The following is a 15,824-nucleotide window of genomic DNA, read 5'->3' as shown; positions in this document are numbered from 1 at the left end:
ACACTAACCTTTGCTTTGGATTCTAAATCTTCAATTTTCCTCTTCTTTTCTTCTTTCTTTTGTGATCAAACTTCTTCTCAAGTAACTAAATCAGGTTCTAATAAGTCAAGTTGGGGTCAAAATAGGTTTAAATGGTTGAAAGAAAGCTTGGATTCAAGCTTCTCTAGTGTAACAATGGTGGTTTATGGGAGAGGGAAGAGTGGCCGAAACTTTTGGGAAAGGAGGTCTGAATTTTCTTTGTTTTTTTGTGTATTTTATGAATAATTATCTCTTAAGTTTACTTGGTCAAAATTTACAATAATTTAAATTCATTTATGTTGTCATGGTGGGACCCCTTGTATGATGTAACAACTTTTCCTTTCTTTTTCATTTTCTTTTTTTTTTCCATTAGTTCTTTAATTTAATTTTCGACTCCGAATTTTTTTTTTCTCCGATTTTATTTGACAGTTAGGTCAGGAGTCAGCTCTCGGGGTCAATTGACCAAATTGCCCCTCGCCGGTTCATCCCGGTTTACAAATAATCCAATTTTTCTTCCGGCTCCTTGACCTAATTATTTGACTGACTTAACAGTTCTTTTTCATGATTTTCTCTTTTCCACTGTGTCCATAAGAGTCCTAAGGACAGCGGCGTCATATTTTATGGTTCGAAATTTGAGTTTAAAATGACTTCGCAGTCATTTCCGAGAAGGTCACCCATCGCTGTGACTCTCGGATAGTTTAACTTCTTTTGTTCTGTTTTTCTTATTTATAGTTAACTAATTAAACATTACTAATTATTTGTATTTATGGCTTCTCAAGTTGTCTTAAGTGTGGTTTTAATCCCCTTAATTGTCTGGACTGACACCGGTCACCGGAATAGTGAAATATACCAGGCTATACCAATAGGGGTGTTACATATAGCTACCCAAATCTGCTGGACTCACACCCAGTCCTGCAGGTCACACTAGGCAGCATACCTAACTTCAATTCCCATGGCACAAATCACTTCACTTCCTAATCACACATAGTCAAATGGTCACTAATTGACCATTAGAACTTCCTTTCACCAATACATGAGCAAATCTCAAATTTGTGCCCCAAACCCTAACTCCAATTTCCAAATTACTCAAACAACATGCAATCTAATATTCTAATTATCAAATTAATATTCAGTTGCATCAATTCACAACTAAAACACACTTGAATCATTAAAACCGTAGAGTACCCTAGGCTGCAAAAATTTTAAGTGAACTTTACCATGCCTAATTTGCTTCCCATTTCATACTTTCTAACACAAATTAATGTTTTAACAAAGGATATAAGGAAAGAGTAAACAAAAATGGCACTAACCTCTTTGGAACTTCAACTTGAGCTTGAAATTCTTTACAATTCCTCCTTCTAATGGCTGCCTAAAGATGATTTAAGATGTGAGGAAGAGATTTAGTTAATAAAGTTTAGGGTTTTATGGTGACAAGGTAAGGTTTGGCATGAGAGAGAGAGAAGCTCTTCAATGGTGGAGGAAGAAGATGGCTGCCGAATTTTGGAAGAAACAATCTGGTTTCTTTTTATTTTTTTATCCTTATTTATTAAGTTTTTATCCTCTTAAAATGTTTGTCAAGCTCCCATTGGTTGGCACTTTAATTTATTGTAAATTTTAATTTAAACTTTATGACATCATGGCTTATGTCATAAGTCCAATTTTTATTTTAAATTTCTTTTCTTTTCTACTCATTTCTAATTTAATTTTTAGCAATATTTATTCATATTTTATTTCATATAAATTATTTATTTAACTGGACAAGTTGGCTAAAAATTATCTCTGAAGATAAAATGACCAAAATGCCCTCTGTTTGGCTTATTGAGCCAAAATCGTCTGTACCAATCTAAAACTTTTTCTATGCATTTTCTTGGCATTCTAATGCCATCAAAACCTCAATGACTCTTCTCTGGAGTCCCAAAAATTATTTCATGAATTTTCTCCTGGGTTTAGGGTTTCTAGCTGTAAAAACAGCAATTTCCCTTTAGGTCATCCATCGCTAGGGCACCGACTCATTTAACTTGGTTGTATTTTATTTTTAAAATTTTTTTAAAATTTTTCTTACTATTATTTGAGTTATTTATGACTCTCTACTCTAGTCTAAATATTTTTCCAGACGTTTTAACTGTCTGGACAGACACCGGTCACCGGAACAGTAGAATGTACGGAATGGCTACAGTAAGAGTGTTACAATTAAAATCAATCAAACCCTAACACTTTTCAAGCTAGCCGAATTCTTTCTTGGTCCCTAACATGTTATTTTTGTTTCATTTCCCTCAATTCTAAATTAATTCAAGTAGATATACATGAATATAAAGAGAATTTAAAAAATTGATGACTAACCTCTTTGTATGGCTTTTCTCTCTTCCCAAATTCCACTTCTTTCCTCTTCTTTTTGTTGTCAATAGATGAATCAAGGTTCAAGGACAAGATTTACTTAAGAAACCTTAAGGAAATTATGGCTAGATTAGGGTTTGTGAAGCTTGGTTATGGTTTATCAATGGTGGAAGGTGAAATAAAGAGAGAGAAATGAGAGAGGGAGGCTGGCCAACTTGTAGAAGAAGAGTGAAATTTGCTTTTTAAATTTTTGTTTTTATCCCCATTTTGACTTAGTCAATAATTGATTAATTTAATAATTAATTTTATAGTCATGCTTATGTCATTTGGGGTGATGTCATAAATCCTATTTCATTTTCTTTTCTTTTTCTTTTGTTTTCTTCATACTTCTTTAATTTAAATCTATATTTCAAAATTTTAATTTCTCACATTTTGTTGGACAGTTAGGCCATGAGTCACCTCTAAGGGTGAATTGACTAATTTGCCCCTCGCCGGTCTGATCCGGTTTGCCAATAATTCAGTATTTCTTCCAGCACCCTGATCTAATTATTTGACCTACTTATCAACTCTTTTCTGTTATTTTTTCTTTTCCACTAGCTTAGCAATAATTCTTAGGACTGCGGTGTCACAATGTCCCGTTCAAAATTAGGGTTGGAACTAATCTCGCAGTCACTTCTCGGTACGGTCACCCATCGCTGTGATCCCCGGCTCATTTAACCTTTTAGGCTCTGTTTTTCTTATTTATACTTTACCTTCTGGTAATCCTTATTAGTTTTTGTTCAGGACTTTTCTAGGTGACTCAAATATGGTTCTAATCCTCTTAATTGTTCGGACCGACACGGGTCACCGAAACAGTAAAATACACAGGACTATGCATGTAGGGGTGTTATATAGTATATGTGCTTTTCACTATTGTCATTCAAATTGAAAGAAATCCACTCAAAGTAATTAAAAGAAATGAGTTTGGGGGTGGCATTTTTAGGGAAAATCATCAAAAGAAGATATAAGTTTAAAGTATCAAAGTGTCCCTCCATTTTATGTATTTTGTAAAATATACTAGCATTTAAAAATTCTCATTGTGTATTTCTCTCCTCTTTATACATATAGATAAAAGAAAAGAAAAAAAAGAAATTAAAAAAAAAATAAGTGTACCTTATGTTTTCAAAATCGAAACTATTCTCATGCTTTGAATCCCTTTTACTCTTTTCCTTCTTAACCTCATTAGCCCCATTACATCCCTAAAAAACCTTTGATCTCTTGATAGTACTTGTTACATTAGTAGAGATAGGAGTAGCGAGTTTGCCTATGGGATTGGAAATTCATTCATTCACTCATTAAATTACATCATTCTATATAGAGACACGTTGGCTATTGATTGTTCTAGAATTCTTTTTGAGCATGATTTTCTCTTTTGATTGGTTGGTTTGAGAATTTTGGATGATAATTGACTTGATGGCTAAGCGGTGAAAGCTTGGATAAGCATTAGATTCTTTGCATCTTGAAGGATGGGTATATGGATTATTGGTAAGGCTAAAGGTATGTTAAGTTACTTTAATAAGTGATTTTCATAGCTCTTTGGACAAGGCACCCCTAAAATCCCATTATATTTCAAAGTTTGCTTGAGGACAAGCAAAGATTTGAGTTTGGGGGTATTTGATATATGCATTTTGCATAGTCATTTAGGTTTAATTTCATGACCATTTTATTTATTTGTTAGTCACTTTTAGCTAATTTTATTAGTTATTTAGATAGTTTTTCATAATTATCAATTTTTGGGTTAAATTATAATTTTTGCTTTGTTTTATAGGTAAAATAGTGTTTTGAGGGACTGAAAAGAAATTATGCCAGTGAGGAGTGATTCCTATAGCCAAAGATGTCAAAAATAAAGCTTGAAAGTTGAAGAATACAAAAAATGACCAAAATGTGCATAACCGGCTGCACAAGTTGTGCAGTTTTGCACAGGAAGAAGAAGTAAATTCTTAAACTTGCCGAAATCTACATGACTTATGCAGGTTCACGCCCTGCTTATGCAGCTTCATGGAAAACTGCATAACTTATGCAGTCTCATGCCCTGCTTATGCAGCTTCACGGAGAGAACAATTGCTTTGGTCGAAACTTGTATGACTTGCTACATAACATATGCAATTCCACTCCTCACTTATGCAGCTTCACAGAAACTGCATAACTTGTCACATAACTTATGCAGTCGCACTCCTCATTTATGCAACATCACAGGAAGCACCTGGAACCACTAAAATTGCTCAAAATCTGCATAGGAAGCTTGCATAACTTGTGCAAGTCTTCATAATGAGCTGGCAGAAGAATTTTTACACGTTAATCCCTTCCTCAAGCACACCATTTTTAGGGTTATTTGTCAAAAAGTATAAATAGTGCCCTTACCTCATTTTGAAAAGGGGGGAAGAAATAGAGGAAGACAGAAAAAGGGGCAAAAAAATAGAGCAGCAGCCGACTTCCATTTTTGGGAGCAGAATCCAGCTTCTTCTTCTCTTCTTCACCATTTTCTACATTTCTCCTACCAGATTTCTTTAGTTTTAGTTTATTTCCATGATTTATTTCCTCTTTTACTTAGAATTCCTTGTGTTAAACATAGATTGTGAGTAGTTTTTTTTGTTCTGGAGTTGGGGATGTAATATCTGAGTTATTTTTGTGGATTTAAACTGGGTTAATCCCAATTTAATGAATTAATGAATTTATGTTCTTAATCTTTGGTTGAAGCACCGAAAGGAGAAGACCAAGTAATAGATAATCAAGAAATTAGACTTAATTAGCTTAGATCTAGAAATAGACTGAGAATTAAGAGGGATTAATATATCGATTAAAGAACCTAATGGGTCTTGGTTGATTTTAACTCCACGAAAGTAGGATTAAGTTAATTAAGGCACTCTTTGTCTTACTCAAAAGAGATTTCAAAGGATTTTAGAATTGGTCTCCTTTAAACCCATAAATTTCATAGATTGGGCTAGCTAGAAAAATCCCAAATTGACTTAAATATGAACCCTTAACTCCAGAATCGTGTTTTATCAATTATTGCTTGGAATTTTAATTTTGAGTGTTTAGTTTAATCTCATTTTATTAATTTTCATTATTAATATTATCAATTTCCTTATTTTAAGAATTATTAAATTAGTCATTGTTCGAATCTAGTTTTGTATTTTTATACCTCATGCTTCAAATTCCCAAATTTCTTTTATTTGTTTGATTAAAATACAATTTTAACATAGTTTATTTTGCATCAAAAATTCAATTAAAAACTCAACTCTCTGTGGGAACGATATCTTTTTCTATACTACTTGAATGACCCGTACACTTGCGGTAGTCCACATCAGCAAGCAGTGCTTTGTGGGGTGAGCTATAAAGGGAAGAGCTACAGGATGAAAGGAAGCATTAATGACGTGAAGTGCATGAGATATTTTCTTGTTGAGAAATTGGGGTTTCCTAGTGACTCCATACTTATGCTCACAGGTACATAAATTCTATATTCAAGGTAGATTTAGCATGCTTTTATCATAAAAACTCTGAATAAGCCATGAGAAGAAAGCAGGTGAATAGGTATATATACCCACTTTTTCATGGTCTAAAGATTTTCCATGAATCTGCAGAAGATGAGATTTGCCCACTCAGGATCCCAACAAAAAAGAATATGAGATTGGCTATTATCGCTTGTTCAAGGTTGTCAACCAGGAGACTCATTAGTGTTTCACTTCTCCGGGCATGGTTCAAAGGTGTCTGATAATGACAAGGATGAGGCTGATGGTTTTAATGAAACTTTATGTCCCCTTGACTATGAAACTGAGGGAATGATAATTGATGATGAAATCAATGACACCATTGCAAGGCCTATACCTAAAGGGGCTATGCTTCATGCCATTATTGATTCCTATTATAGTGGAACCATACTTGATCTACCATTTGTGTGCAAGATGAATAGGTAATTAACTTTTTTCATTCTATTTTGCTTAACATTCTTTGTCTTGGTTTTCTAAGGAGAGGGTCACCAAATGCATTACTTTTTAGGGAAATTACTCTTTAATCCTTTTAATGAAACTAACTATTTGGTACTCTATTTTGAAAAATACATTAATTAGTCTTTGTATTTTTTGTTTTGTTATTTTTTTATCTTTTTAGTCATTTTAGGTATTAGTTTGAATTTCATTCTATCCCTCTGATTTGAAAAACACAACTATATAATCACACTATTTTATAACCCTTGAATTATTTAGTCCCATAATAATAATTTCTCTCTCCTTTCTATATATTAATTAACATAAAACTTGATTTAAAATAAACAGAGTGATTAATAAAGAATAGACAGAACAAAAATACATAACTAATTAATATATTTTGCAAAATATAAAGAACAAGTAGAAATGACAATGGGGTGGGTCAAGGCGGGGATCACTCCCCTTGTCCTCACCCTACAACATTTTGAGGTTGGAGGAGGAATTCCCCTACTGGGAAGCAGGGTTGGGCGGCTTTCCCACGAAAATTTTTCTTTTTACTTTTTTTTAATTTATTATTATATGATATAATTTCATTTTTTAAAAATAAATTATAAAATAATTTTAATTATATATTTATATGTTTTGCTAAAATTATAATATTAAAATATATAGAAATAAATTATTTTTAATAGAAAATAATAATATACAGGGCAAGTTATTGGAATTTGGCGTAAGGAGGTGGGCCTTTCATCCCTGTTCCGCACAATATTGAGATTGACAAAAGTTGATCAAATTTGAGCCGGTGGAATCAGATCGAGTTTGGAAATAATTATCATCCCTAGGATGAAGTAGTTAGTTTATAAGCTCAAAACCTTGTCCAAATTAAGTGATGCACTTATCATCAGGCTAAGTTTATGGATACTATGTTAATTAATTTTTTTTGTTTAATAAGATAATTGTTGACATTTCCTTGGTAATGGTTGAATAGGGAAGGATACAATATATGGGAAGAGCAAATATGTTCATCAGATACTTACAAAGGCACGAGTGGAGGGTTAGCCCTCTGTTTCAGCGCTTGTAATGATAATTAAACTTCTGTGGATACTACAGTGAGTGATCACTTGTTTTTATCTCTTTTCAACGCCAATAACACCTATAAATCATACATTACACTTACATAAAGGAAGGCACTCTGCGTACCCATTGTTATTGGTTTCAAGATACAGGGCAATGTAAATCAAACGAGGAACTGATCATTATTTATAACTGAAAAATAAAACAGAGGAAAGACAGGGCAAGAAGAGTTTAAAGTGAAGATTAAAGACAGGTCTCATTCGAAGATTAAAGACAGGTCTCATTCAATAACTATTGGTGTGAAACGTCTCAATTTTAATAAGCAGATTTTAAAGCTCAAACACCTCGGTTCATCATAAATCTAAGACACAAACATATTTAATAGGTTAGTTCTATCACATATCTTGTATCTTGGGTCCATTAGCCAAGAAAAATCCGAACATCATGTTGTGTTGTTAGTGAAGATTAAAGTGAAAGTATGTGCAGGCATTGTCAGGCAATGCTTCAACTGGTGCCCTTACTTACAGCTTTATCCAAGCAGTGGAAAACGAACCTGGATTAACATACGGTCGCTTGCTTAATGCCATGCGCCAGGCCATTCGTGGGGATAAAACTGGTGGATTACGCCTCATTGGTCCTATTGCTGCTCTAATTAACAGAGCCCTGTTTAATACAGAGTTAACGCAGGTATATATAATTAATCATCCTACTTCACATCTCGTCTTTTATATCATTTCCTCAATTGTCTTCGTCAGAGAAATTTGATATTTATTCCAAACAATTTTTACTGTAATGCTTGCTTGCTTGCAATGGCTGTTGTATAAACGCTAGGTTGCAACTGTTATAAGCTTGAACTCATACAAGAAAATAAGTCTAATAATCCTTAAATTAAATATTTGTTGTAAGATTTGTACAGAGTCAATATACTCATTAATTCAATTATATGCAGAGACTTTTTTTTGTTTTTTATTTTTACATTTTAATTTATTAATATATAATATAAATTTATTTATTAAAAAAATATAAGATAGAAATATAAGTTTTAAACATAATTGTAATAATATATTTATATTTTTTATTAAACATATAATATTGTTAAACATAAATACATAAAAATATATTATTTTTCAATAAAAAATAATAATATGTTATTGTGCAGGAGTTGCGGGATTTGGAGCGGGGAAAAGGCTCCCTCATCCCACCCCACACTATATTGAAGTTGGGACAAAATTAAAAAAAAAATTAACCAAATTCGAGAATTTTTGTCTTCCCTAATAATTATTGATAAGTATTTACTTTGTTAAAACAATTTCAATCTCCCAATACAAAGTATTTCCCTCAATACTTAGAAAGATTTTCCCTATTATTGTAATACATGGTCTAGATTTTTTTTTTTTTTTAATATGTTTAGTGGTTCTTGATTGCATTTGAAGCATGCAAGAAGACATCAATATAATTTCTTTTTAAAAAATGCAATCAACTAACAAAATAACTAATTTTCATATATCGTGTTAAATTGCTAACCTAATAAAGAGATTCATTAAAGATTCATTAAAGTGTTTTATTTGGATAAATGATTTAAAAAATAATAATAATTGATTGAGATTCTATGTTTAGTGTTTTCCCTTTAGTAAAGATGACAATTGAAATTGCTTTTGAAAAGGCAAAGGTTCATTAATTAGGGCTAATTGTAAAAAAAAATTCTGAAATTTACCAATTTTTGCAATTAAACCTGAAAATTGCATAATTGCCGATTAAACCATCACGTTTGATTAATGTTTCAAATTGACAGGACCATGAATAAATCGCTAGTATACTTAATGGAAATTCCACATCAGCTGTCATATCATCATTAAAGAAATCACATCAGAAACTCCAAATCAAGTTTAATTGCCATAAAAACCATGAAATTTATCAATTTTTGCAATTAAACCCTAAAATTTACATAATTATTAATTAAACTCTCTGTTTCATTAATGTCTTAAATTGACATGACCATCAATAAATCGTTAGTATGTGGTGCTTGGAAGATAATTTTAATGACTTTTATTTTGACTATTTTGGTTGAAAGTTGTACTTTATAAGTTTATTGATAGCTAATATTAATGAGCAATTGTTTTAAGGGAATGACTGCTCTTTTTTCAAGTGGTTTGATCCACCTTGCAATGGGAGGGAGAATAAGCTATTTACACATTTATTTCAGCAAAGAAATGCTCTTAAGGAAAATGTTACTAAGTTAAAGGAAATTTATGACAAAATCACTGAAAAATGGATATAACTTAGTGAAAAGTGTGATCAAGCAGAGTTGAAGTGTTGACAAAAAGGGAAAAAAAATAAGAAAGAAATACTTTATTGCAAAAAAAGAGTTAACTGCGCAGAGGAGGAAGAATTTGATTTTGTTGTATTTTACTCTATTTCTAAGGCTGTATCATACTGTTAAACATATATATAGTAACAATGAATAAGTTTTGTTAATGTTGGCTTGAATATATAAGTTGATTAGAATGGGATAGGATAAATGTTTCTGCAAGATAGAATTTGGCTTGTAATTTTTAGTTTATTGAAGTATACTAATAGTTTATTGATGGTCAGATCAATTTAAAATATCAATAAAATATGAGGATTTGATTGGCAATTATACAAACTTCAGAGTTTAATTATAAAAATTAGCAAACTATATAGTTTTTTTGGCAATTAACACAAATTTGGGTTTTATGATGTAGCTTTTCCAATGATGATATGACAGCTGACATGAAATTCCATTAAGTATATTACAGTTTTTTGACAGTCAAATCAATTTGAGACATTAATCAAATGTAAGGATTTAATTAGCAATTATGTAAATTTTAAGGTTTAATTGCAAAAATTGCCAAGCTTCAGAGTTTTTTTGGCAATTAACCCTTATCATTATTATAACCCTAAAAAGTTAGCCATCATTTTTTTTAAGTTCTTCAAAAAAACTACAATGTAATTGCCAACTCGCGGGTTTATGTTTAGGTTTGACCAACACTCTTTTCAAATTTAATATCAGAGCTCAGACTGGGTTGTAAATTTTAGCAAACCATAAAGCTATATAATTGTACTCGTATTGGGTTAAAAATACAAACTAATTATTAAGTAACAACCACGTGGTTGCACTTGAGGGAGAGTGTTAGGATTTTAAATCCCACATCGAGAAAGTATAAACAAACAAGGGTAAATATAAATGGTTAGATTGCAATGATATAGACTAACAAAATTGTACGTTTGGTTGGAGGGTAGAGTTTAATTTCTTTGTTGAAATTTAAAGTAAGCAAAATGATTATTAATTATTTAGAGTTTCACTTGAGTATGAATACGTTGAAATAATTAAATTCCATTAAATTATAGCATTTAGGTAGAATTATTCTTTTCTGAGTTGATTTATCAAATTTACTACCACGTTTGAAATTTTTGGGTTTTATCAAATCTCTCATTTGTGCTTTATATGTTCTTTTGCTTGAGGACAAGCAAAAACTCAAGTTTAGGGATATTTGATATATAATATTTCTATAGAATTAATTGTATTAATTCATGTAAATATTTAGTCTTTTAATTAATTTTAATTATATTTTATAGTTTTATTTAGCTAAATGTTAATTTCTTTCATTTTAATTCATATTTGTTATTTTTAGGAAAAATTATAAAGAAGAGTGAAGAATTGGAGAAAGTCTAATTTTTAGCGAAAGATAAGTCTAATTTTGGGCAGCAGATCTCATGGCTAGCCATGAGATTCTTATGGTTGCCTGTGAGATTGAAGAATCAAGCATGGCTTCTTGTGAGAAGTTAATAGGACGCATGGCTAGCAATGGGATTGCTTCCTACACGCATGGTTGGCCATGAGATGGTCTTTTGATGGTATTTTTCACCCAATAGATTTTTGACACATCATCAAAAGTGGGAGAATGATCCAAAAGAGATGGTTGTTAGAAATTTGAGCAGAGGAGAGGAAGCAGTCATTTTTTGGAGAGTCTCTTGGCACCCAAACACTCCAGAAAATGCATTGTAGAGAAAGGGCAAGAAATTGGAGAGGATTTTCTTAGAGCATTTGGAGGCTAGAGTACAGATTCTTCATCAAGCACGCTTAGAATTTATTCTTTTTATTCTTTTCCTTTCTTTTCTTTTATTTGAAACTCATTTGTTAATTTGATATTTGGATTTACTTTTATTGATTTTGAGTTGATGCTTTAGAAACGAGTAGCTAGATATTTTAGCTAGAGATTTGATGTAGCTTGACTTGATTTAATCTTTATATTTTAATCTAATTTTCTCTACTTTGCTAATAATTGTTATTTTTTAGTTTAATACTTTTGAGTATATTGGCCAAATGCTTGAATGTTGTTAGATTTATAATCTATGGCTAGAAAACATGATTATAAGTTTGATTGGATAACACCTATCATAGATTTTAATTAAAAGTTGAAACTAAGATTGGGTCTATAGGGTTTTATTGAAATAGTCTTTTTCTTAATGCTATAATTAATTGAGTAATTCTCTATTGGGAAATAGGAGTTAATTCTTTAATTAGAAGGTTTGATGATATCCGAAATGGATTATTAAATTCTTTTAATTATTAACCCTTGCAAGAGTAGATAAAATTTATTATTAGACAAAATTGATTGAGATTAATTATTGGGTCAAGTGAAATCAATATCCTTAGCCATTTTTATTTGAATTTAAACCCAAAATTTTCATTGCTTTCATTAGCTAATTTTCGATTTTAGTTAATTTCATCTTTAGTGCAATTTTAATTTCTCAAATTTAATCCAATTCGATCATCTAAATATTAGTAAAATTAATATAAATTTTGATAATTAAAGACAATTCTCGTGGGAACGATATTTTACTCACTCTTTATTATTTATACAAATCGTGTACTTGCGAACACATATCATACAATATTGATTTGGTTAGTCATTTTGATATGTAAAGCAATTTAATTACTTATATATGCTTGAATTAAAATGAATTAAATTATAATTCGATCAACACTCTTTTTGAATTTAATAGCAGAAAAGAAGAATTTGTCTTATTGAAGACCCAAAAATAATATAAGTCGAATTCATGCAAAAGATTTTTAGTGATGGCTATAATTTATCACTAATCTATAATTAATTAAAAAAAATTAGCTTAATTTAACCACGAATTTTAGTCCATTATTCAAGTGTTAGCAATGGATTCAAGTGTTAGCAATGGATCCATCACTTCATTTATCAATGTCATTAGTGATGGAATTTGGATTCGTCGCTAAATTTTTTTTTAAATGTATATGTAGATCCATCGCAAGATCTTGAACCTTTCACTGGGGGATCAGGAGCCTACGCGCGGTAGTGCACCAGCGATCATAAGAGGGTAGGAGATCAGGCCAATCAGAAGAAGGGCAACAAGTGAAGTGTTGTAGCCACAAAGACAAGACTTGCTCCTGCTCCTCTTCTTGCTCCATCATTCCTATGAGCTCTTCCAGTACTTTCTCTAGCTCTGCCTTTTCGCTCGTGCTAAGTACAGGTACATCGGTGCCAGTACTAGCTTTGCATAACAATGGCAACCAAGCCACCAGCATCTTCTTCCTTATTTGCCTTTGTTGTTGTTGTTTTCCTTCTTCTATTTCTTCTAGTCCCCAATCTTTGGCTTGCTTGAACAGAAATGCTGCATATGTTTTTTCAAGCACTTCAAGTTATAATTCTATCCTAACCTTCCTATATAATTATATATATGCACATGAAACTAAAGTGCAAGGAGGGTTATTTTTTATTATTTTTTTAAAATCATGTTCACTCTATTTTATCAAATATCAATATTAAAACAAAGATAGATCTTATTATCCTATGTATCAAATTTTGTGTCGCTAATAAATATGTTATGAGCATGTGGTTTCCCTTTTGCAATGTTATAACTAATTAAAAGAAATGGACATATATAATTTGGTGCATATATAGTATTTATAATGCACAAAAATTTTCACTAGTTGAAGTGATCGAATAAATTACTCTCTCTGCATGCTTTTATCTGTTATTTAATATTTTTATACGATAATAAAGGAACGAATTAAAATTGCTTAAATCATAACAAAATAATCCTTAATTTGATTAAATTATAATGTGTTAAAATAGGTTTTAGGAAAATATACAAATAATTACTCTCTTCGATTTTTTTTTCTCATCGCATTTGGATTTTGTATGGTAATTAAGAAAATGATTAGATAAACTTATTTTTATAAAAATATACTAGTAATTGACTAAATTACTCTTTATATCACTTGACTATTACTTATATAAATATTTATTGTATTTAATAGAAAAAAAAGATAAAATTAAAAAAAATAAATAGTTAATACTCATTGGCCTTCTAAATGCGACAGATAATTTAAAAAAAATTCTAATTGTGACAAATAAAAATGAACGAAGAAAATATTATATTTAGAAGAAATAAGAGTAAAATTAAAAAAAAATTAATATCCACTGATCTTTTCAAAATCACATACAATAAAAAATGAAATAAATTTTAAAAAATGACAAATAAAAGTAAACGAAATGAATAAAATTTATGCATATATATTTAAGTTTTAATGGTATTAACAAATTGTGAAAATCGCAAGAAGTGAAAACGACCAATGTGTAAATCAAACAGGAGTAGAGGTATTTCTTGTCCCTAGAGACTGATTAAACAACTTCCAAACGTCTAACTAATATGTCTGTTTGGAAATGAAACTATCTAAAAAGGAAGAAGTCAATATTTATCAGTACACAACTTGCTTTGTTTTTCTTTTGCCGTAACTGAGAAGCAATATACAATCTACGACAGTGACATGAGAGACAAGACCTTAATGCTACACACAACTTTGCTAATTCTAATGTTAAATTTATTAACTTCAGGATGTAATTACGTCTTAGACTTCCCAATTGGACCATATACGATCCCTATATATTTTCTATCTTCATCTCAACTCTTGATTTTCATTTGTTGGTGGAAAACAATCAACCTTTAACTCTACGTATCATTGCGAAGCCCTTATGCCCTCGTGTAGCTTGTAAAATGCGAGGCAGGAGACACCTCTATTATTAGCAATCGCTTTTGGTAGAAATAGTGACACATGAATCTAAGACTTTTCAAGTTAAACGCGCTCATATAAGTAACTTATAAAGATGTTGTCAACTTTTAGAACTAATCTGTTCATAAATATTTTTAATTAAGCAGTCAATTGAATTTTGCAAACTTGTACTTTTAGTAAATCTAAATATTATGCGATTTAATTAGGCACAATTAGAGAATAATTAACAACAGAACTTACCTGATACCTTGACCAAAGAACTCTGTAGCCGCGGCTCAGCCGAGAGAGCGAACCAAGCCAAGTTGGTGGCAGAGGCCCACCTCCAAACAGCTTCCTCTCCGCAACCGCAAGCAGCCAACTTCTGAGACAACCAGAGCAGCTCAGCAGCCAACTTTTCAGACCATTTCACTCCCTCTGTTGGCCTCCCACCTAAGGCCCCCAGTGTTCCTTCTTTGACAGACCTAACCGCCCTGAAAATCCGGTTCAACTGGTACCGAACTTGCCCATACCCTAACCCAACACCGCCATTCACCACCGGCTCATGACCGAGTTCCATCATAGTGCCTTCAAGCTGGCTAAGAGTCCTTTCAAAAGCCGCCGACAAACTTGTACGGTTGGCTAAACGCAAAACCTCAACATCCCCACTCTGGTTCTCCTCTATAAGCTTCTCAGCTAAAGATCGAACGAGTTCATACTTGCGAGAACTAACAGGGATATCGTTAATGAGGGACAAGATCTGCAGAAGTGCTCGAGCAATACCCGAATCGCCATCATAAGTGAGGGCGTGGTTTTCAGTCTTGGGGGATATAAGGAGGTGATTATGATCACGAATAAGATCAAAAGAAGGCAAGAAAGAATGAAGTAAACTTAAGAATATGAGAAAACAGGTAATGAAGAATGAGCGAACAAATTCAAGAAGCTTGTACTTTTCTCCAAGATTAACGAGAGATTCATGGGCACGGATGAGGGCAGGCGTGACCAGGTTTCTGAGAATCAAAAGGGCTAAGGCGGTGGGGGTAGTTTCAATCACGCCCATTGGTGGAGGTAGAAGGACTGGTGGTGGACTGTGCAATTTATAAGAACAGGGTGGACGGAGAATTGCCAATTTGTACAATAAAACTATAACCATAGAGCAGAAGGTTCAACTGATTTTCTTTCCCTAATGGAAAGAGGGGATCGGTGGGTGTTTGCCATTTATTCCATGCAAATGAGAATTCACAATAGAAAAAAATATATATTAAATTTTTATTAACAAAATCAATTTTTTATATATTAATTATATAGAAATTTCACAGTGAAACACATTGGCACATGGGTGGATATACGATTCTGGAGCTTATCAAGAAACTGTGTTAGTCAAAAAAGTTGTT

General features: G+C 31.8%; 1 protein-coding gene and 1 pseudogene across 1 annotated transcript; one reads left to right on the top strand and one right to left on the bottom strand.

Moving 5' to 3' along the window:
- The window catches only part of LOC131182479 (metacaspase-1-like), a 50,922-nt pseudogene extending 42,741 nt beyond the window's left edge, over positions 1 to 8,181 (top strand).
- A 4,233-nt stretch (positions 8,182 to 12,414) lies between these two features.
- On the bottom strand, positions 12,415 to 15,673 carry LOC110667505 (uncharacterized). Its single transcript, XM_021828371.2, has 2 exons — positions 14,695 to 15,673; positions 12,415 to 13,052 (listed from the first exon to the last, which is right to left on the bottom strand). The coding sequence occupies exons 1-2, from the start codon at positions 15,581 to 15,583 to the stop codon at positions 12,706 to 12,708; spliced, it is 1,236 nt and encodes a 411-aa protein (XP_021684063.2). The 5' UTR covers positions 15,584 to 15,673; the 3' UTR covers positions 12,415 to 12,705.
- Positions 15,674 to 15,824: the final 151 nt, after the last annotated feature.

The sequence above is a fragment of the Hevea brasiliensis genome, chromosome 8, assembly GCF_030052815.1.
Source record: "Hevea brasiliensis isolate MT/VB/25A 57/8 chromosome 8, ASM3005281v1, whole genome shotgun sequence".
In the NCBI taxonomy this organism is placed as follows: domain Eukaryota; kingdom Viridiplantae; phylum Streptophyta; class Magnoliopsida; order Malpighiales; family Euphorbiaceae; genus Hevea; species Hevea brasiliensis.
This window is presented reverse-complemented; position numbering and strand designations above follow the sequence as displayed.